Source organism: Saccopteryx bilineata, chromosome 3 (genome assembly GCF_036850765.1).
Source record: "Saccopteryx bilineata isolate mSacBil1 chromosome 3, mSacBil1_pri_phased_curated, whole genome shotgun sequence".
Classification (NCBI taxonomy): Eukaryota; Metazoa; Chordata; class Mammalia; order Chiroptera; family Emballonuridae; genus Saccopteryx; species Saccopteryx bilineata.
The window spans coordinates 307,019,578-307,043,362 of NC_089492.1; the positions used below are offsets into that span (position 1 = coordinate 307,019,578).

At 42.7% G+C, this 23,785-nt stretch overlaps 1 protein-coding gene across 1 annotated transcript; it reads left to right on the plus strand.

The window, feature by feature from the left end:
- The first annotated feature begins 3,842 nt into the window (after positions 1-3,842).
- FPR2 (formyl peptide receptor 2) lies at positions 3,843-4,856 on the plus strand. The gene is given in 3 exon segments (XM_066265252.1): positions 3,843-4,623; positions 4,626-4,752; positions 4,754-4,856. Coding segments are annotated over 3 exon segments (1,011 nt in total).
- Positions 4,857-23,785: the final 18,929 nt, after the last annotated feature.

The following is a 23,785-nucleotide window of genomic DNA, read 5'->3' on the forward strand; positions in this document are numbered from 1 at the left end:
TGAATCATCTAGCGGAGCTCAAATTCCAGTTCTACCTCTTTCTAACTGGGGCTTTCAACAATTGATATAACAGTTTGTCTTCACTTCTTCATCGGTACAATGGTTACACTAATTGTATCTATGTGGTTCCATATTTACAAAGTCGCATATATTCACATGTGCAGTCCTCAAGAACCGTAAGAGAGGAGTTGTAGTGCGGGTTAAAAGAGGAGCTCTTGGCACATGCACTGTGTTCTTAAGTAGTAATTACCATGATTATGAGCATTGTTCTTGATGTGAACTTGAGTTTTCACAATGTGTAAACCCGGACTGAATCCCAGGGCACAGGACAGAGGCTGGTGAGCACCAAGAGCTCCCGTGTGTTAAAGACACTTGGTTCAGCTAACAGGATTTCCATGTCTCTTCGCATCTAATCCTCACCTTTAAAACAGTCTTCACACAAAATCACCTCATTCTGTAGAGGAAATGAAGTTCAAAGATTTTTCATTGTCACTGGGCAGGTGTCTGTGAGATTAGAATACAGACTGACCTAACTCCTGAGCCCAGCACGCCACACTATAACAGTGACTAACTTTCCACCAGGAGACATTGTGAAAAGTCTGTGGAGACTTGGTAATGGCATCTAGCAGATGAAGAACAGCGGTACTGCTAAACTTCCTACAATGTACAGGACAGTCCCCCACAACAAAAAATTCTCCACCCAAACGTCAATGAGGGAAGGACTGAGAAACCCTGCACTTTGTTACACAATATCCCATAGGAGACTGGGTGGAAGGGACTAGTGAAGACAGGAAGAAGAGAGACTAAAAAAGGAAAGAATGAGGCAAACTGTCCTGCTAAGATCAGATCATCACAGTGGCAAAGGCAGGGGCTCTGGGATCGGTTCAATCTGGTTTCAGAGCTTGCTGTGTCCACTGACTGGCTATGCTTTTGATGGTGACTAAAATGCTGGAACCCCTGGGCCATGGCTTCCCTTGCTCAAAGAGGGACCGTAATGGAAGTCTTGCAATGTTATTACAAGCATTAAATGTACAAAAAGTGCTCAAAAACTGCTGTTTCTCTGCTGGAGGCGGAATGGCTGAGGTTAAGATGATTCTCAAATGTTGAAGCAGGCCGTAGCAAGTTACCCCAGATTTTACGCAAAGAGATGCTAAGGTGGGTTTGTGAACGTGCCTTTTCACAGCCGCCCTGATGTTTCCGATAAAGCTCACAGTCCACACTGCGAGGAAGTCTGGCCAAGTGGAGTGGAGAAGTGAGTCGCACAGACATCGGGTTGAATCTAGAGGCAATAGTTGTAGGTGTGACCTGGTCCACAGGCAGACACTACATTTTTGTGGGTTCTCACCTTTTTTTTAAATTCAATGAGGGGAGGGGAGGCAGAGAGACAGACTCTGACATGCAACCCGACCAGGATCCACCTGGCAAACCCTCTAGGGAACGATGCTTTCCCTATCTGGGATGTTGCTCCATTGCTCAGCAACCAAGCTCTTAGCGCCTGACAGAGGCCATGGAACCATCGCCTAGAGCCAACTCGCTCCAATTGAGCCATGACTGCAGAAGAGAGAGAGAAGTGAGAGGGGGAGGGGTGGAGAAGTAGATGGGTGCTTCTCCTGTGTGCCCTGACTGGAAATCAAACCCAGGACAATCACATGCCAGGCCAATGCTCTACCACTGAGCCAATCAGCCGGGGCCAGATTCTCATTTTAAGAGTGAGGAAATGCAACCCAGAAGCTCCCTAGGATATCTTCTTTTTTTTTTTCTTTTTCTTTTTTTTTTTTTTTGTATTTTTCAGAAGCTGGAAACGGGGAGAGACAGTCAGACAGACTCCCGCATGCGCCCGACCAGGATCCACCCGGCACGCCCACCAGGGGCAACGCTCTGCCCACCAGGGGGCGATGCTCTGCCCCTCTGGGGCATCGCTCTGCCACGACCAGAGCCACTCTAGCGCCTGGGGCAGAGAGGCCAAGGAGCCATCCCCAGCACCCGGGCCATCCTTGCTCCAATGGAGCCTTGGCTGCGGGAGGGGAAAAAAGAGACAGAGAGGAAGGGGGGGGGGGTGGAGAAGCAAATGGGCGCCTCTCCTATGTGCCCTGGCCGGGAATCGAACCCGGGTCCCCCGCACGCCAGGCCGACGCTCCACCGCTGAACCAACCAGCCAGGGCCTCCGGGATATCTTCTAATGTAATTTTAAGAATTCAGTCCTGTACCCCCTGCTAAAACACTCCTGTGCAAAGCAAATTCTAGCTGCCAGTGAGACTAATCAGGATTTGGCTCCAAAGATGGTGAGGAACATCTTCACTGGAGAGTGAATAACTACACAAAATTGAGTGTGGTTGGAATGGAGGAATGGAGGAATGGAGGTTGGGTGGAAATCCAGCAATGTCTGTCACAGTTCTGTGGTGGAGGAAGGACTCAGAAGTCAGATCAAGCTGGGGTGAAGTCCTCCCTCTACAAGTTACCTCCTATGTGACTTCGGCAGGACTTAACAATTACTGTACTTGGAATATCAATTTATTCTTAGAAAAACTGGAAACATGCACATGATGGCATTGTGTGTAGGTCCGACTGGATCCCTATCTATGTAACTAGATCTGCACTTAGTGTAATGCATGGTCTCTAATAAGACCACCACAGATATAAACCATATAAATCTGGTAATCTGATATTCTTTTTGCTGCAGACACTAAAGCTACACAATGGATGAAAAACTCTTGGCATCCCAAATGAAAAAAAGCTCCATAGCAAACAGACACAATGAAAAACAGAGGGTTGAATGTAGAGAAGGGCCCCCTTCGCCCACCTCCTCGAGCACAGAATCACAGGATGTCACACATTGCTACATATTGTGACATCTTAGGACAAGCGGTGCAGGCCACCAGCCATGAAAACTGAGTACATCCAGTACATGGCTGGAGGAAAAAAGATAAACAATTGTTAGAAATGTAGCAATATTTTCCACTGAACTCTATGTACCCAGATCAAGGAAGCCCTACCCTAGAGACTTAGCCAAGAACAAGGTCAGCTAACCGCACCCCTCCCACTCTTGTAAACGCTGCTTGCTTGCTCAGCCTAGATAGCCACCCTATACAAAGGAGCCATTTTAGAAGCTCGGGGCTGCAGTGTTCCCTTGCGTGGGTTGCCTGCAGTCCCTGCGCAGGTTTGCAATAAAACTTAAAAAATTCACTTTGGGTTTGCTGTGGTCTGTCTCTTGGGATGTAACACATATTATCAGCAACTACTTGGGACCCCCTTCAACTATTGTACAAATCCAAACCACATTCTAAGCCTAACAATATATTCACCCATGCAATCTTCAAGAGCCATGAGAGGAGTTGTGGTGAGAGGAACAACACGATAGGTCAAGGTTTCCCACAGAGGGAAGGGGCAGGGTCTGGGGGAGGGGAGTCTGGGAGGACCTGGGGCTGACAGAGGCTGCAGAGCCTGCCAGCGTCCATGCACTGTGTCGTGGGTGGAAGATGAGACCCCACTGACTGTGAGTCTAGAGCTTCCCTCACTGCGCTGAAGATGCCTCCCGTCAGTTTTCTGTTGTTTATACATGCTCAGCTCAGGATTCTGAAGGTGGACAGGAGACTTGTAGCATCCTTGGTTAAGTGATCAGCCAAACAGGTAGAATGCATATTAATACTCGTGGGAATGTGAAGAACTGTCCTTTCCCGAAGGAACAGCCAAGAGTCTGTTAAATGTATAGGTTCAGTCGAGTGGGTATCCTGTTTGCAGAGGAAGCTCTAGTAGAAGTTGAGGTTGGCCTGAGTAGCAATGCTGTAAGATGGTTTCACAGTTGGCCAATTTCCTGTTACTGAAATGTTTCAGATGTGGGCAAGATGGAAACCAACTTCTCCAGCTCTCTAAACGGATCTGTTGAGATGCTCGCTGAGCCTCCCGTGTTCACTGCTCTGAATATCACCTCACTGGTCATCCAAGGGACCACCTGTGTCCTCGGCGTCCTCGGCAACGGGCATGTGATCTGGGTGGCTGGGTTCCGGATGGCACGCACAGTCACCACCTTGTGCTACCTGAACCTGGCCCTAGCCGACTTCTCTTTTATTGCCACTCTGCCATTCCTCATGGTCTCAATGGCCGTAAACCAGCAATGGCCTTTTGGCTGGTTCCTCTGCAAGTTAATTTTAATTGTGGTGGACATCAACTTGTTTGGCAGTGTCTTCCTCATTGCTTTCATTGCCCTGGACCGCTGCGTTTGTGTCCTGCATCCCGTCTGGGCCCAGAACCACCGCACTGTCAGCCTGGCTACAAAGTTGATTCTTGTGCCCTGGATTCTTGCACTAGTTCTAACCTCGCAAATTATCCTGTTCACGACTTTAGTAAGGGATTCTGAAGGGAACGTGCAGTGTACTTTTGACTTTAAATCCTGGGCTAACACCACTGAAGAGAGGACAGAGATGGCCATCATCATGCAGACGACCTGAGGGATCATCCAGTTTATCATTGGCTTCTCTGCGCCCATGTCCATCGTTGCTATCTGCTACAGGCTCGTAGCTGCCAAGATCCATAGAAAAGACATGATTAATTCTAGCCATCCATTATGGGTCCTCACTGCCGTAGTGGCCTCCTTGTTTGTTTGTTGGTTCCTCTTTCAGCTGATTGCCCTCTGGTAACGGTGTGGGTCAGAGAGATCCTGTTGGGGCATAAGCACAGAATCCTTATTCTCCTGATACTGCCGGCGAGCTCCCTGGCCTACTTCAACAGCTGCCTCAATCCAATGATTTACGTCTTTGGGCCAAGACTTCTGCAACAGACTGATCAACGCCCTGCCTGCCAGCCTGGAGAGGGCCCTGACCGAGGACTCAGCCTCAACCAGCCACACAACAACCAAATAATCTTCAGCTTCTATGGAGGCTGACTGACAGGCAATGCGAGGGCGCCAGGGGACGTTTTCAAGCTCTTCCTGCCCCTCCCCTGCTCCTGGTTCGAGCCTCATCTTACCTGGAGTCATACTGAGCCACTCATCAGGAACACGACTTTGGTGCCCCTGAATGGTGGGGGAAATGGACATAAAGGTATGTTAGGGTCATTTCTGGTTTGGGCACCTCAGCCTAAACCTTGGTGTAAGTGGCAGGTGGAGGGGGGGAATACAAGGGAAGAGGGAGGGAATACAAGGGAAGAGAAGAGAAAGAGTGAAGGGGGGTCGGTAAAGCTCAGATGAGAGTGTATATTAGGGGGGAAACTTTGGCTATTCACCGTTTAGTTAAGATATTTGTGGTAGCTTTTTTGTAAGCGTTTTTTTTTTAAATCAGGCTACAGAAGGTATTTTTTCTATTCCCAGCTTACTAAGAGTTTTTCCCTCTTTAAATCATGAGTAGCTATTACATTGTGTGACATGTATTTCTGATCATACTGAGATGGTTTTATTAAACACTGCTCACAAAAATTAGGGGATATTTTATCGCTTCGTATTCATTTTTGAAATATCCCCTAATTTTTGTGAGCAGTATATTTATCCTCTTGTTTAAATCATTACAAATCATATTCATTTCTGACTGGTAAACTACTCTTGTATTCCTAGAATAAACCACACTTGGTCATGATGTATTTTGTGTATTTTTAATTAATCTCAATAAATTGGTTGGGAATTCCTGCACATATGTTTATGTAAAGATGGGTCTGTTCTTTTACTTGCCTCTATGTCCATGTCATCAAACCTATAATGGCAGCCTAAAAAAAGCTGGGAAGTGATTCTCCTGATTCTATTCTCTAGTGTTGTATTTTTTTTCTTTTAATTTTTTACTTATTGATTTTAGCCAGAGAGGAAGAGAGAGAGAGAGAGAGAGAGAGAGAGAGAAATATCAATCCATTCCTGTATGTGCCCTGACCAGGGATCAAATTGGCAACCGCTGTGCTTCGGGCCAGTGCTCTAACAAACGAAACTATCCAGCCAGGGAATGGTGTTATATCTTTTATAAATACTTAGAGAAATTCCCTAGTGAAGCCTATTGGCTCTTGGGTTTTCTTTATGGGAAGGCTTTTAATAACAGGTTCTATTCCTTTAATAGTTATTAGAATCTTCAGATTTTTTTATTTATGTCTGTTTTGATAAATTGTGCCTTCCAAAAAATTTAGCCATTTCTACAAACTGTCAAATTTATTGGCATAAAACAGCATAATAACTATTTACAGTACTTGGTATAGCTTCCTTTACATAATGAGAACGCAAGCTGAGGGCAGGGATTTGGTCGGTACTGTTCTCTAATGAATCCCGATACCCCAAGTGTAAAAGAGTGCTCAACTATGATCGACATTCAGTAAGTAGCTATTGAATTAATGAATCAATGATCATAGTAGCACACAGGTGTCAAGTGAGAATCTTTTCTGTCCAAATAAAATAGTCTCTGACTCCCATATCATCAAGTGATCCATATCCAGTGAACTCTCATACCATGCCCACAATTTTTACAAAATCTCATGTGGTTTACATTTTTATGAACACCTCAGATTTTTTTTTTTTTTAGATTTTTTTTATTTTTAAGAGAGGAGAGAGACAGAAAGAGAAAGAGGGGAGAGAAGTGGGAAGCATCAACTCATAGTAGTTGCTTCCTGTATGTGCCTTGACTGGGCAAGCCTGAGGTTTTGAACCAGCGACCTCATCATTCCAGGTCGTCAGTTTGTCCACTGCGCTACCCAATTCAAGCAAACACCTCAGATTTTTACTTTCTATATCAAATAACGTCCTCTGGCTGTTGCCTGATGAGTGTTTTGAAATAAATAAATCCACAATATAGTACTCAAGAGTTTTTTCTTGTTTTCTGCAAATAATCACTCACAGATTGTCCTTTATCATGTAACATGTTTCCCTGACTCATGTTAAGTAGTCTTTTTTTTTTTTTTTTGTATTTTTCTGAAGCTAGAAACGGGGAGAGACAGTCAGACTCCCGCATGCGCCCGACCGGGGTCCACCCGGCACGCCCACCAGGGGCGTCTCTCTGCCCACCAGGGGGCGATGCTCTGCCCCTCCAGGAGGTCGCTCTGCCGTGACCAGAGCCACTCTAGTGCCTGGGGCAGAGGCCAAGGAGCCATCCCCAGCGCCCGGGCCATCTTTGCTCCAATAGAGCCTTGGCTGCGTTAGGGGAAGAGAGAGACAGAGAGGAAGGAGGGGGGGTGGAGAAGCAAATGGGCGCTTCTCCTGTGTGCCCTGGCCGGGAATCGAACCCGGGTCCCCCGCACACCAGGCCGACGCTCTACCGCTGAGCTAACCGGCCAGGGCCAAGTAGTCTTGTTATCAAAACATCCTTCATCCTGATCAGGCAGTGGCACAGTGGATAGAGCGTCGGATTAAGACACGGAGGACCCAGTTTCAAAACCCCGAGGTCACTGGCTTGAGCAAGGAGTCACTCGCTCTGCTGTAGCTCCCCTCCACCGCTGTCAAGGCACATATGAGAAAGCAATCAATGAACAACTAAGGTGCCACAACAAAGAATTGATGCTTCTCATCTCTCTTTGTTCCTGTCTGTCCCAATCTGTCCGTCTCTCCTTCTGTCCCTGTTACAAAAAATAAAAGAATGCTTCTTCCAGGAGACTAGACTTTGGGTGGTGGCGGGGGGGGGGGGCACACAATGCAATATATAATACATATGATGTATTATACAATTTGTATACCTGAAACTTCTATGTTGTTAACCTGTTACCTTAATAAATTTATTTTTTTTCAAAATCCTTCACTTGTGCTGGCAGCTCATTTGATTAGAGCATCATCCTGAAGCACAGAAGTTGCAGATTCGATCCCCAGTCAGGGCACATACAGGAGCAGATCGATGTTCCTGTCTCTCTCTCTCTCTCTCTCTCCGCCTTCCTTCCTCTCTAAAATAAACATTTTTTTAAAAAAATCTTTCACTCATCTACTGCTTTGCTCAATCAGCCTTTCCCTTTCCTTTATGTCACCACTAAAGTTTTTTGCATTTCCAATGCAGAGCAGTGTATCCATTTCACTTACATTCTGGACTCCTAGAAATGCTTTTAATTGCCCAAGAAATATACACACTCCAATGCCCACATAAGTAAGGTGTAGTCACAGAAAAAAAAGGAAACAAGAAATGCAAGAAGGCAAAGCCAGCAGCCGAAAAGGATGATATATACACTCTGGATAAGAGAACCAGTACTTCCAAAGTGGCTGATTAAGAAACCACCTCCAGCCTGACCAGGCGGTGGCGCAGTGGATAGAGCATTGGACTGGGATGCGGAAGGACCCAGGTTCGAGCTTAAGCGTGGACTCATCTGGTTTGAGCAAAGCTCACCAGCTTGGACCCAAGGTCGCTGGCTCAAGCAAGGGGTTGCTCGATCTGCTGAAGGCCTGCGGTCAAGGCACATATGAGAGAGCAATCAATGAACAACTAAGGTGTCGCAATGAAAAACTAATGATTGATGCTTCTTATCTCTCTCCGTTCCTGTCTGTCTGTCCCTATCTATCCCTCTATCTGACTCTCTCTCTCTCTCTCTCTCTGTCTCTTTTAAAAAAAAAAAAAAAAAACCCTCCATACCTGACCATTTGGTGGTGCAGTGGATAGAGTGTCAACCTGGGATTCTGAGGACCCAGGTTTGAAACTCTGAGATTGCCCACTTGAGTGGCGGCTCACCAGCTTGAGCACAGGTTCGCTGGCTTGAGCATGGGATCATAGACATTACCCCATGGTTGCTGGCATGAGCCCAAAGGTTACTGGCTTGAAGCCCAAGGTCGCTGGCTTGAGCAAGGGGTTACTGGCTCAAATGGAGCCCCTCTTCCCATTAAGACACATATGAGAAAGCAATCAATAAATAATTAAGGTGCCGCAGCTATGAGTTGATGCTTCTCATCTCTCTCCCTGTCTTCTCATCTCTCTCCCTGTCTGTACCTGTCTCTCTCGCTCCTTTGCTTAAAAGAAGAAAAAAAAAGAATGAAAGGAAATAAAAAGAAACCTCCTCCACTGCCAGGGCAGGGAATTCTTACTATTCCTGCCCTCTGATTTTATTTCATTTCAATACAATTGTGCCTGCTACACCCTCTCCACTTTTCCATCCTTCATTGGAAATCTCTATTGTAGATGCTTTGTTCCTATTGCTCCACTGGATATTGGGAATTTGGAAGCTGAGGATTCTTTTAAGTTTATGAAATATTTACCACAAAGAAACACTTCTAGACCTGAGTCTAAAACTCCAAAATACAACTTTGGGCTGTCCCCTGGGGAAGGATAGGACAACTTTTATTTGAGGAGAAGAGTATACAGGGATGTTGAGTAGACCAAGAAGTAGGTTGTGGCAGAGACGTGAAGCTTCCTGCTCAATATTTGCCGCCCTCTTACCTTACCAAACTTTGTGCAAATTCACACACCTAAAACAATTCTTTCTTTGGCCATCCTTTCAGCTAGATATAAATTCAAAACAACAAGACACGACAGTTGTATCACATCAGTACATAAAGAGCTCTCTCATTGTTTTTAAAGCTTCCATTGTATTCCACTGATGTGACAAAATTTATTTAACCAGTCACACATTAATGAGCATTTATATTACTCTAATCATTTCTCTAGCCTTTGGCTAATATCCATTGTAAATAGTTTCTGATCTTTTGCAGTTACCAGCAATGCTACTATGCATAACTACAGATATGTTCTTTTAAATACATGTGGGCTTATCTGTGGATAAAAGACAATAAATTAAAAGTAGTTGATTTTCTTGCATGTATCTACTGCTAGGGCTCTAGAGCCATTGCTCTATCTCTCTTAAAAAAACTTTTCTTGGTATATACATATGTGTCGGGAGCCGATTAACAGCTGTTGCTTGACACAGTCACAGCAAAGAAGAAAAGGCTTGCTGGCTGACACAGTCACAGCAATGAAGAAGAGGCACAATGGCACTTTCCCCCTAATTTCTTGGATTTATTTGAATTTTTCTTTCCCCCTTTTTTTCTGGGTGTGTGTGCTATCATTTATGACACAGAGATAATAGCACCGTGCTTTCCCTGCAGATTCGCAGTAATTTCTCTGGAAATGAGACAGAAGGTGTAAATTCCACAGAAAAGCCTATACACCCCCTTGCCTAGGCCCATAGATATTGGAGGCTGGCTATGATATCCCCCAAAAGGGGCGAAGTCTATGGGAAAACTCCCTCCAATAAATCATATTAGGAAAAAATAGATTGTGACTTATGAATAGGTAGGAAACAGTAGCTAAACACAAAGACACCTTTCAGCCTTCACCTAATTCATTACTTTACCTCCCTAGCTTTTTCATATAATAGAAGAATAGAAAAACTTTCCATTCCTTTTACATACTTGACCTTCAGGTAGTAGAACACTGAGAAAAATAAAGTTAGAACTTAACTAGTATATAAATATAGTAGACAAATACAGTTTTACTAGACAATAGGCCATTAGGTGAGGTAGAGTTATTAATCAATACTGACCTTTTAGAAGCTTGTGCCAATATTGTTGTTGCTGCTCAAGTTATTGTATAACTGTACTTAGAATGGCTTACCACCTGATTTATAGCTTGTAGAAATGTACTAACCTGTTCCTAGAATATTTACCCATATTGAAGCAAAAACAATTACTAATCAATGTATTCTGCATACTATGTGATTGTAACTTAAGTGTATAAAAATAAAGCTATACTAGCCATCAGCAGAGATGCCTGGCACATAAACTAAAAAGAATTCGGCTCTCTCATTCATTTCGTGCCGATGCCATCCATTCCTGTGGGACCCCTAGATCCACCCCGGGGCAGGATCCTGGCATATATGAAAGCCTAGCCAGGAAAAAAAAATCAGTCCAGTTGGGCCCTGGCCTGATAGCTCAGTTGGTTAGAACAGTGGTCCCCAACCTTTTTTGGGCCACAGACCGGTTTAATGTCAGAAAATATTTTCACCGACTGGCCTTTAGGGTGGGACGGATAAATGTATCACGTGACTGAGACAAGCATCAAGAGTGAGTCTTAGACGGATGTAACAAGAGGGAATCTGGTCATTTTTTAAAAATAAATCATCATTCAGACTTAAATGTAAATAAAATGGAAATAATGTAAGTTATTTATTCTTTCTCTGCAGATCGGTACCAAATGGCCCACGGACCAGTACTGGTCTGCGGCCCGGGGGTTAGGGATCACTAGGTTAGAGCACAGAGGTTGCCAGTTCGATCCCCAGTCAGGGCACATACAGGATCAGGTCAATGTTCTTGTCTCTCTCTCCCTTTCTCCCTTTCTCCCTTCCTCTCTCTCTAAAATCTACAAAATAAACATTAAAAATATCAACCCAATTTAAAAACTAGTTAGTTTCATTGGGTGATAGTGGTAACATGTTTATTATTTTTAAAGTCCTTATCTATATCGAGATAAAGTAGTATATAATAGAATTAAAAGTTCTTTTTTAAATTAAATGCAATATTCTTTTATTTTATTTTATTTATTTATTTCAGAGAGGAGAGACAGAGATACAGAGAGAGAGAGAGAAGGTAGAGAGGAGCAGGAAGCATCAACTCCCATATGTGCCTTGACCAGGCAAGCCTGGGGTTTCAAACCGGCGACCTCAGCATTCCAGGTTGACTCTTTATCCATTGTACCACCACAGGCCAGGCAGAATTGAAACTTCTTTTAAAGTATTCCAGAGTAGAAGGATAGAAAAACAAAATAAAATTGGCAAAATATTTATAATTAATGATACTCGTAATTCTTTATAGTATTTACATTGTGCATCATTGAAGTTTCATTTAAGCCTTTTTAAAAAAGACTCTCCTATACCCAGCACCCCACACAGTCTCAGTAATAGGTTCTCCTGTTCAGCACTATCTGTTTTTACAAGGGTTCCTTACAGAATTCTTCATAGTAGGACCGAACTAAATAACCCAAAAGTGCCTCCACAACAGAATGAATGTTTTAGGGTATTCTCATAGTGAACTACTATTCGCAAACAATTTTTTAAAAACGACATCTACATAGATGAATCTCAGATAGTATCACGAGAAAATAAGACAGTGGAGTATATACAGCATAACTCTATAATTTTTTAAATTAAACTCTACAGTTTAGGTATGCCTAACTACCTCAGTAGAACTATAAAGGGAAGTGGTGGACCGGTGTCTTGACAATAGTCAAGACAGTGGATACAGGTGGAAGGAAAGAAGAAAAGCGATCAGGAAAAGCGTGTTGTGACTGAGGGCTTCCGGAGTGCAGACAGTGATCTTTGTCTTGACTTGCAGGGGTTACATGGGTATTTCTTTTACAAAAATGAATTGGTGCTCATGTTTTTCCCTTTACCCCTTGAGTTTGTTATATTCCACATCTTAAAATTAATCATCACCATCATCATCATCTCATCAAACTTAACTCTTTTTCCTTAATATCAGAAGAGTTTCATAGCTTATGGACTCAAGCTGCTTGAAGTAGGGCGACCCATTCATGTAGACACGCAGCTCTAAATGCGCTCTCGCTAGGACAGGGAGCTGACAGGTCAAGGCAGCAGCCGTCGAGGCTCCTGGCGTGACTGGCTTTGGTGTCTCAAGGGCTAACGAAAAGCTCATCGGAAAAAGAGCTCCACGTTGTGGCTAAAACACAAAGCAAAGACATAGAGGTCATGCCACAGCCTCCACTCCCTGACCTTAACGGGGTGGGGAGGTGGAGACCTCTAGGACCACGTGCTCAGTTTCCCTGTGAGCCGCCCCAGAGGGATTTCTATGCGCCTCTGAACAGGAACCTCCTTCTTCTGAAAGTCCCCTTCATCCCAGAATGCACATTCCAGAGACCAGAGAATCTGGAGGCCTCTCCTGTCATCTCACCCCACCCAAAGAGTTACCACTGCTGCTAGATAAAGAAACTCTGTGTAAATGTTTCCTAATCCTGGGATGCTGAGGATTGGCCAGCGGTGCTTTTTCCTCACATTCCCCTCTAACGCCTCTCCCAGCTCCAAACACCAACTGGGTACCTATTTCCCAGATGTTGATCTATAGGTTTGTTGGGGACTATGTTTAAAATATAAGTTAGGTTTGTCAATGATATATCTGATACAGGGTTAATATAAAAAATATATAGGCCTGGCCCTGGCCGGTTGGCTCAGTGGTAGAGCGTCGGCCTGGCGTGCAGAAGTCCCGGGTTCAATTCCCGGCCAGGGCACACAGGAGAAGCGCCCATCTGCTTCTCCACCCCTCCCCCCTCCTTCCTTCTGTCTCTCTCTTCCCCTCCCACAGCCCAGGCTCCATTGGAGCAAAGATGGCCCCGGGCGCTGGGGATGATTCCTTGGCCTCTGCCCCAGGCGCTAGAGTGGCTCTGGTCATGGCAGAGTGACGCCCCGGAGGGGCAGAGCATCGCCCCCTGGTGGGCAGAGCGTCGCCCCAGGTGGGGGTGCCGGTGGATCCCGGTCAGGCGCATGCAGGAGTCTGTCTGACTGTCTCTCCCCGTTTCTAGCTTCAGAAAAATACAAATATATATATATATATATATATATATGCCTTGGCCGTTTGGCTCAGTGGTAGAGCGTCAGCCCGGTGTGTGGAAGTCCCAGGTTTGATTTCCGGCCAGGGCACACAGGAGAAGTGCCCATCTGCTTCTCCACCCTTTCCTCTCTCTTTCTCTCTGTCTCTCTCTTCCCATCCCACAGCCAAGGCTCCATGGGAGCAAAGTTGGCCCGGGTGCTGAGGATGGCTCTGTGGCCTCTGCCTCAGGTGCTAGAATGGCTCTGGTTGCAACGGAGTGATGCCCCAGATGGGCAGAGCATTGCCGCCTAGTGGGCGTATCAGGTTGGGTGCATGCAAGAGTATGTCTCTCTGCCTCCCCGCTTCTCACTTCAGAAAAATACTATATATATATATAATATATAAAGAACTTTTTAAAACTCAAAACCAAAAAAACAAACAAAAATAAAATTTCACAAACAAATCAATTTAAAAAAGGGCAAAGGACCTGAATAGACACATCTCCAAAGAGGGCACAGACATGGTCAACAGACATATGAAAAGATGCTCAGCACCACTAATTATCAGGGAACTAGAAATTAAAACCACAATTAGGATGATGTCAGAGTAATGGTGGGGTAGGAAGCGATACTGATAAATCTCCCCCAAAACTCAACAAGATCTTCAACCAGAAACAGAAAAACCTATCCTTGGAGCCTCCAGATGTTTCGCAATACACCCGAAGGTATGGTCGAGCGAAAAATTGGCTAAATATATAACCAAACCCCGAAGGAAATAGGGAGTAAGAAATGCTCCACCTTCCTCACTAACCTAAACAGGGCGGCTTTCTCTGGGATCCGTGAATATAGAAACTGAGGCGGGGAAAGGGGGTGAATAGATCCAGGCCGCGGCACAAACGGCCGAACCAGGCTGTGGCATGGAGATCCAAGCCGAGGAAAAACTGATCCTGTGGCAACCCGGGCAATACAAGCTAACACTCGCGCCAAACCCAAACAAAGAAAGACAAGCAGAGCAGCCATTTTACCCGATCTCCTGGTCGGCGCGTGCAGATAGTGGGTGAGGGATTTCTTCCAAAGCCCCGGGAGTGGGTGCCCGTGTTACCCCACAGAGAGGCAGAGTCAGAGGCCTTTGTGTGGGCTGAAAGCGGAAGCTCTGGGCAGCCCCAGCGCCCTGGGAAAGCTGCGCACGGGAGGGAGCGAGAACTAATTCCAATGGCGGAACTTTTCCGTGCTGGTGGGAGTTTCACTCAGAGGGAAACGCGGCCAGCCTGATATCCTGGTCTGCGCGCGCAGATAACGAGAGATTCCTCCAAGTGCCTCGGCAGTGCGCGCCTGTGTTATCGCACAGAGGGGAAGAGTCAGGGGCCTTTGTGTGGGCAAAAGCAGAATCTCGGGCTGCCCCAGCGCCTTGCAAAAGCTGTGCACGGGGACAGAGCGAGAGCCAATTCCAATGCAGAAACTTTGCCATGCGGTTGGGGGTTTCACTCAGAGCGTGAGACTGCTGGCCGGATATCCTGGTCTGTGCGCGCAGATAGTGAGCGAGAGTTTCCTCCATGCGCCTCGGAAGTGGGCGTCCGCCTGTGTTACCAGACAGAGTGGCAGAGCCAGAGGTCTTTGAGTGGGCGGAAACACCGCCTGATTATGCTAGCAGCTCTGACTGACTGAGCCTTACCCAGAGCCCTGTGCTGAGTGAAAATAGTGGGGAGTTGCCAGCTCTTTGAGCCTCTTACTATCCACGCAGAGGCAGCAGCAACCCCATAGCTGGATTATCAGGCTACTAATTGAGGAAGGAAAGACTAGGAGAAAGGCTCCAGGAACACGGACTCTCTCACTGTCGGAGCCTATAAATGCTAATGAGCCTCGACTGCCAACGAGAATAAAGCACAATACATGACATCACCATAGAGACTTATCAACTGCAAACCTCTACCTGAGCGTGCCAAAGGGGCAGAACCTGGGGTACAGAGTCACCGACCAGGAAGAGGGAGAGAAAAGAAAAAGCAAGAAGATAACCTCTCAAAATCAAGAATAATCTGCAGACTTCATAACCTATCCCATTTTATTATATTTGTTCGTTTGTTTCTCTTATCTTCATTCTTCATATTTTTTTTTCCTCCTCCAATTTGGCCGATTAACTCTCTGCCGGTCTTACTCTCTCCTCTCCTTGAACTACACTACCCATAAGTGTTACATCTCCCATTATCTTTTCTCTCCTCTTCCTTTCTCTCTATGAGGGTTGCACTCCAAAATCCTTAACTCTCTCTCTCTCTCTCTCTCTCTCCTTTTTCTTTTTACTTCTTTTAGTGGTTCCCTCTTTTTTTCTCTCTCTCTCTTTCTTTTCTCCCTCTATATTAGTTTGTTCCTTTCTCCTTTACGTTTCCTCTCATTCAAACCTCAATAACAAACAAATTATCTTATCTGGGACTCAAACTTATGTTTGTGGCATTTTGGGGGGTTTTTACTTCACCTTTTTAACTCACTAGCAGTGCTCCCATCCCTGGCTCTCCATTTTATCTAGTTCTTGTTCCACTAAATACAATAGTAATTTTTTAATTTGTCCCCCCATTTTCTGTTTTCCTCTTATTCCTCTCATCATAACTCTTAGTCAACCAACACCTAAAAGCAAATCATTTTATTCTTGACCCAAATTTTTTCCTTATTTGCTTTTTGTGGGTCCATACCCCCTTCTTTTTTCTTTTTTCTTTTTTTTTTTTTTTTTTTTTTTTGCCCCTTTATTACTTTTCCCCAATTCAGGCCCTCCATTACAGGCATTGTTTGTTATAATTCACAGTTCACCACAATATTTTCTCAAGAAAGAGGGGAGAGGAGAGGAGAGGAAAAAAGGAGGGGGGGAATAATTTCCTTTTTTTTAATTTTAATTTTATTTTATTTTTCTTTATTTCATTATTAATTTTAAAAAAACTTTTTGATTTTTTATTTTTTTAACTTTTTATTCTTTATTAAATCTCATTAATACTATCAACAAAACCACCCTCAGATGTCATTAAGGAAGAGAAAATTGAATATCATGGATACAAAAGAAAGAGAGGTAACACAGCTAGATAAGGAAAACTCTATGGAGAAAAAATTTAATATATTGAAAACCTTGGAGCTAAATGACAGAGAATTCAAGATAGAAATCCTAAAAATCCTCCGAGATATACAAGAAAACACAGAAAGGCAATTTAGGGAGCTCAGAAAACAACTCAATGAACACAAAGAATATATGTCCAAGGAAATTGAAACTATAAAAACAAATCAAACAGAGATGAAGAACTCAATTCACGAGCTGAAAAACGAAGTAACAAGCTTAGCTAATAGAACAGGTCAGATAGAAGAGAGGATTAGTGAAATAGAAGACAAGCAACTTGAGGCACAACAGAGAGAAGAAAGAGACTCAAAAATTAAAAAAAATGAGATAGCCCTACAAGAATTATCTGACTCCATCAAAAAGAATAACATAAGAATAATAGGTATATCAGAGGGAGAAGAGAGAGAAAATGGAATGGAGAACATACTCAAACAAATAATAGATGAGAACTTCCCAAGCGTGTGGAAAGAACTAAAGCCTCAAGTTCAAGAAGCAAACAGAACTCCGAGTTTTCTTAACCCAAACAAACCTACTCCAAGGCATATCATAATGAAATTGACACAAACCAACAGCAAAGAAAAAATTCTCAAGGCAGCCAGGGAAAAGAAGAATACAACATATAAAGGAAAGCCCATTAGATTATCATCAGATTTCTCAGCAGAAACTCTACAAGCTAGAAGAGAGTGGACCCCAATATTTAAAGTCTTGAGAGGAACTTTCAGCCACGAATACTATACCCATCAAAGCTATCCTTCAAATATGAAGGAGAAATAAAAACATTCACAGATACAGAAAAGATGAGGGAATTTATCATCAGAAAACCCCCACTCCAGGAATTACTAAAGGGGGTTCTCCAATCAGATACAAAGAACAAAAAAAAAAAACAGAGCCACAAGTAAAAGCTCCAAGAAGAACACAATAAAACCAAATTTAAACTGTGACAACAACAAAAAGAAAGGGGGGAAGAAGATGGAGATTAACAGTAGCAAAGGATGATGGAGTGCAAAAGTACTCACAAAATAGTTCGCTACAATGAACAGGGTAGGGACTCTTTTCATTACTTAAAGGTAACCACCATTGAAAAAACCACCATAGAAGCACATGAGATAAAAAAGATAGCAACAGAGAAAAGATGTATGGAATACAACCAAATAAAAACAAAAGATAGAAAAATGAAAGAGAAGGATCAAACAAGACACAAAACTAACAGAAAGCAATCTATAAAATGGCAATAGGGAACTCACAAGTGTCAATAATTACACTAAATGTAAACGGATTAAACTCACCAATAAAAAGGCACAGAGTAGCAGAATGGATTAAAAAAGAAAATCCAACTGTACGCTGCCTACAGGAAACTCATCTAAGTAACAAGGATAAAAAACAAATTCAAAGTGAAAGGCTGGAAAACAATACTCCAAGCAAATAACATCCAAAAAAAAGCAGGCGTAGCAATACTCATATCTGATAATGCTGACTACAAGACAGCAAAAGTACTCAGAGACAAAAATGGCCATTTCATAATGGCTAAGGGGACACTGAATCAAGAAGACATAACAATTCTTAATATATATGCACCAAACCAAGGAGCACCAAAATATATAAGACAGCTACTTATTGATCTTAAAACAAAAACTGACAAAAATACAATCATACTTGGAGACCTCAATACACCGCTGACGGCTCTAGATCGGTCATCCAAACAGAGAATCAACAAAGACATAGTGGCCTTAAACAAAACACTAGAGCACCTGGATATGATAGACATCTACAGGACATTTCATCCCAAAGTGACTGAGTATACATTTTTCTCCAGTGTACATGGATCATCCTCAAGAATTGACCATATGTTGGGCCACAAAAACAACATCAGCAAATTCAGAAAAATCGAAGTTGTACCAAGCATATTTTCTGATCATAAAGGCTTGAAACTAGAATTCAACTGCAAAAAAGAGGAAAAAAATCCCACAAAAATGTGGAAACTAAACAACATACTTTTAAAAAATGAATGGGTCAAAGAAGAAATAAGTGCAGAGATCAAAAGATATATACAGACTAATGAAAATGACAATACGACATATCAGAATCTATGGGATGCAGCAAAAGCAGTGATAAGAGGGAAGTTCATATCACTTCAGGCATATATGAACAAACAAGAGAGAGCCCAAGTGAACCACTTAACTTCCCACCTTAAGGAACTATAAAAAGAAGAACAAAGAAAACCCAAAACCAGCCGAAGAAAGGAGATAATAAAAATCAGAGCAGAGGCCCTGGCCAGTTGGCTCAGCAGTAGAGCGTCGGCCTCGCGTGCGGGGGACCTGGGTTTGATTCCTGGCCAGGGCACATAGGAGAAACACCCATTTGCTTCTCCACCCCCCCTCCTTTCTCTCTGTCTCTCTCTCTTCCCCTCCCGCAGCCAAGGCTCCATTGGAGCAAAAGATGGCCGGGGCGCTGGGGATGGCTCCTTGGCCTCTGCCCCAGGCGCTAGAGTGGCTCTGGTCATGGCAGAGCGACGCCCCGGAGGGGTAGAGCATTGCCCCCTGGTGGGCAGAGCGTCGCCCGTGGTGGGCGTGCCGGGTGGATCCCGGTCGGGCACATGCGGGAGTCTGTCTGACTGTCTCTCCCCGTTTCCAGCTTAAGAAAAAAAAAAAAAAAAATCAGAGCAGAAATAAATGAATTAGAGAACAGAAAAACTATAGAAAAAATTAATAGAACAAGGAGCTGGTTCTTTGAAAAGATCAACAAAATTGACAAACCCTTGGCAAGACTTACCAAGGAAAAAAGAGAAAGAACTCATATAAACAAAATCCAAAATTAAAGAGTAGAAATCACCACCGACACCATAGATATACAAAGAATTATTGTAGAATACTATGAAAAACTTTATGTCACTAAATTCAACAACCTAGAAGAAATGCATAAATTCCTAGAACAATACAACCTTCCTAGACTGAGTCAAGAAGAAGCAGAAGCCCTGGCCAGTTGGCTCAGCGGTAGAGCGTCGGCCTAGCGTGTGGAGGACCCGGGTTCGATTCCCGGCCAGGGCACACAGGATTATCAAACATTCAAAGAAGACTTGGTTCCTATTCTACTCAAAGTCTTCCAAAAAATTGAAGAAGAAGCAATACTTCCAAACACATTTTATGAGGCCAACATAACCCTCATACCAAAACCAGGCAAGGATGGCACAAAAAAAGAAAACTACAGACCAATATCTCTAATGAATACAGATGCTAAAATACTAAACAAAATACTAGCAAATTGAATACAACAACATATTAAAAAAATAATACATCATGATCAAGTGGGATTCATCCCAGAATCTCAAGGATGGTTCAACATACGTAAAACGGTTAACGTAATACACCATATCAACAAAATAAAGAACAAAAACCACATGATCTTATCAATAGACGCAGAAAAGGCTTTTGATAAAATACAACACAATTTTATGTTTAAGACTCTCAACAAAATGCATATAGAAGGAAAATATCTCAACATGATAAAGGCCATATATGATAAACCATCAGCTAACATCATGTTAAATGGCATAAAACTGAAGGCTTTCCCCCTTAAATCAGGAACAAGACAGGGTTGTCCACTCTCTCCACTCTTATTTAATGTGATACTAGAGGTTCTAGCCAGAGCAATCAGACAAGACAAAGAAATAAAAGGCATCCATATCGGAAAAGAAGAAGTAAAGGTATCACTTTTTGCAGATGATATGATCCTATACATCGAAAACCCCAAAGAATCCACAAAAAGACTACTAGAAACAATAAGCCAATACAGTAAGGTCGCAGGATACAAAATTAACATACAAAAGTCAATAGCCTTTCTATATGCCAACAATGAAACAATTGAGAACGAACTCAAAAGAATAATCCCCTTCACGATTGCAACAACAAAAAAAAATTCTTAGGAATAAACATAACAAAGAATGTAAAGGACTTATATAATGAAAACTATAAACCATTGTTAAGGGAAATCGAAAAAGATATAATGAGATGGAAGAATATACTTTGTTCTTGGCTAGGAAGAATAAATATAATCAAGATGGCTATATTACCCAAAGCAATATACAAATTTAATGCAATTCCCATCAAACTTCCAATGACATTTTTTAAAGAAATAGAGCAAAAAATCATCAGATTTATATGGAACTATAAAAAACCCCGAATAGCCAAAGCAATCCTAAAGAAAAAGAATGAAGCTGGGGGCATTACAATACCTGACTTCAAACTCTATTATAGGGCCACGACAATCAAAACAGCATGGTATTGGCAGAAAAATAGACACTCAGACCAATGGAACAGAATAGAAAGTCCAGAAATAAAACCACATATATATAGTCAAATAATTTTTGATAAAGGGGCAACAACACATAATGGAGAAAAGAAAGCCTTTTCAATAAATGGTGCTGGGAAAACTGGAAAGCCACATGCAAAAGAATGAAACTGGACTACAGTTTGTCCCCCTGTACTAAAATTAACTCAAAATGGATCAAAGATCTAAACATAAGACCTGAAACAATTAAGTACATAGAAGAAGACATAGGTACTCAACTCATGGACCTGGGTTTTAAAGAGCATTTTATGAATTTGACTCCACAGGCAAGAGAAGTGAAGGCAAAAATTAATGAATGGGACTACATCAGACTAAGAAGTTTTTGCTCAGGAAGAGAAACTGATAACAAAATAAACAGAAAGCCAACTAAATGGGAAATGATATTTTCAAACAACAGCTCAGATAAGGGCCTAATATCCAAAATATACAAAGAACTCATAAAACTCAACAACAAACAAACAAGCAATCCAATAAAAAAATGGGAAGAGGATATGAACAGTCACTTCTCCCAGGAAGAAATACAAATGGCCAACAGATATATGAAAAGATGCTCATCTTCTTTAGCTATTAGAGAAATGCAAATCAAAACTGCAATGAGATACCACCTCACACCTGTTTGATTAGGTATAATTAGCAAGACAGGTAATAGCAAATGTTGGAGAGGCTGTGGAGAAAAAGGAACCCTCATTCACTGTTGGTGGGACTGTAAAGTAGTACAACCATTATGGAAGAAAGTATGGTGGTTCCTCAAAAAACTGAAAATAGAACTACCTTATGACCCAGCAATCCCTCTACTGGGTATATACCCCAAAAACTCAGAAACATTGATACATAAAGACACATGCAGCCCCATGTTTATTGCAGCATTGTTCACAGTGGCCAGGACATGGAAACAACCAAAAAGCCCGTCAATAGATGACTGGATAAAGAAGATGTGGCACATATACACTATGGAATACTACTCAGCCATAAGAAATGATGACATCAGAACAATTACAGCAAAATGGTGGGATCTTGATAACATGATACGAAGCGAAATAAGTAAATCAGAAAAGTCCCTGGGTCAGGGCACATACAGGAGCAGATCAGTGTTCCTGTCTCTGTCTCTCTCTCTCTCTCTCTCTCTCTCTCAAATCAAAACAATAAATATAAAAAAATAAACTCCATATTCTACTATTCAACCATTAAAAAATTCATTTGCAATATGGATCAGGGCATATGCTAAGTGAAATAAATCAGAGACAAATACTGTACTGTATGACCTCACTTCTATGTGGAACCTAAAAACCAACAAGACAGCAAACTCATAGAAACATCAGATTTGTGGTTACCAGAGGGGGTGGGGGAATTTCAGGCAGGTTGTCAAAAGGTAAAAATTCCAGTTATGAGATAAAAGGACTGGGGACACAATGCACAACATGATGACTATTGCTAACACTGCTGTAAAATACATAGGAGAGTTATTAGTAGAATAAATCCTAAGAATTCTCAACACAAGAATTTTTCTTTTTATTAAGAGAGGCAGGAAGGCAGACAGACTCCCACAGCTCCTAGACATTAACCCAAGAAAATCAAAAACACATTTCAACAAAAAGGTTTTAAGAAGGTTCATAGGCTTTGGCCTGATAGCTTGGTTGGTTAGAGCATCATCCAGAAGCCAGAGGTTGCCGGTTCAATCCCTGGTCAGGGCACATACAGGAACAGATTGATATTCCTGTCTCTTTCTCTCTCTCTCCCTCTCTTTCTCTCTTTCACCCCCTCCCTCTCTTTTTCTCTCTCAATCCCATGTCAGGGCACATACACAGATGTTCCTGTCTCTGTCTCTCTCACTAAAATCAATAAATAAAAATATTTAAAATATTTTTTTAAAAGGTTCAGGCCCTGAGTGGATATAGCATCGGACTGGGACGCAGAGGACCCAGGTTCAAAACCCCAAGGTTGCTGGCTTGAGTAAGGGGTTACTCAGTCTGCCGCAGCCTCCCGGTCAAGGCACATATGAGAAAGCAATCAATGAACAACTAAGGTGCTGCAACAAAGAGTTGATGCTTCTTATCTCTTTCCCTTCCTGTCTGTCTGCCCCTATCTATCACTCTCACTGTCTCTCTGTCACGATAACCAAAAAATCAAGGTCCTTCCTAGTTCAGATTCCAAAGATCTGAGACAGAGTATACAGCCATAAGGGGCCAGTCTTCTTCTAAATATCAAGCAGACAGTCCTGACATGAGCAAGATGTGAGTGGAGGAACCCTTAAAGACATTCAGGAAGCTTGTGTCAACTGTTCTGTGTCAGATTTAAAGTTTATAAGTAGAGTTCTCAAAATAACCAGTCAAAGCTTCTAATTCCTTATACTTTTACTCATCTGCCTGGTTTTTATTCACTCACTGTCCTAGACTACCCTCACTGCAGATTTCTCTCTCTACAATCCATGATTCTTCTGGCTCCATCTGGGAGACCGCTGCTAGTCTAGAAGCCTAACAGTCTGTATAGAGATAAACGTGGGCCCAAGAGCTTGGCCTTCAGAACCTCTGAAGAAGCTAAGAAGTATCTGTATCACAGGTAGCGCCTCAGCAAAGTAAAAAATTTTCCTCTGGGCAGTTAGAGCAGTCCTCTATCCAGGTTCACGCAGACACAAAGATTCTATCACCTATAAATCTGAACTTCAGACACTAAACACTTCGGAGGGCCTATAAATTCTAGCAATTAAGAAAAAAAAAGGCAATAGACTCAGGATTTACCAAGAGATATACAAGAATAATGTACTTGCTGACTGGCACAACATTGCTGTAATTTTCCAACATTATATCCCAGTACAGGTTCTTCTGAGCAGGATCTAGGAGCTGCCACTCCTTCAAGGTGAAGTCCACAAACACATCCTTAAATAACAATGATACCTGTGACAGCAAATTCTTGTTTCAAGTGATTTTTCAATAATGTGGAAAAAAGGCATAG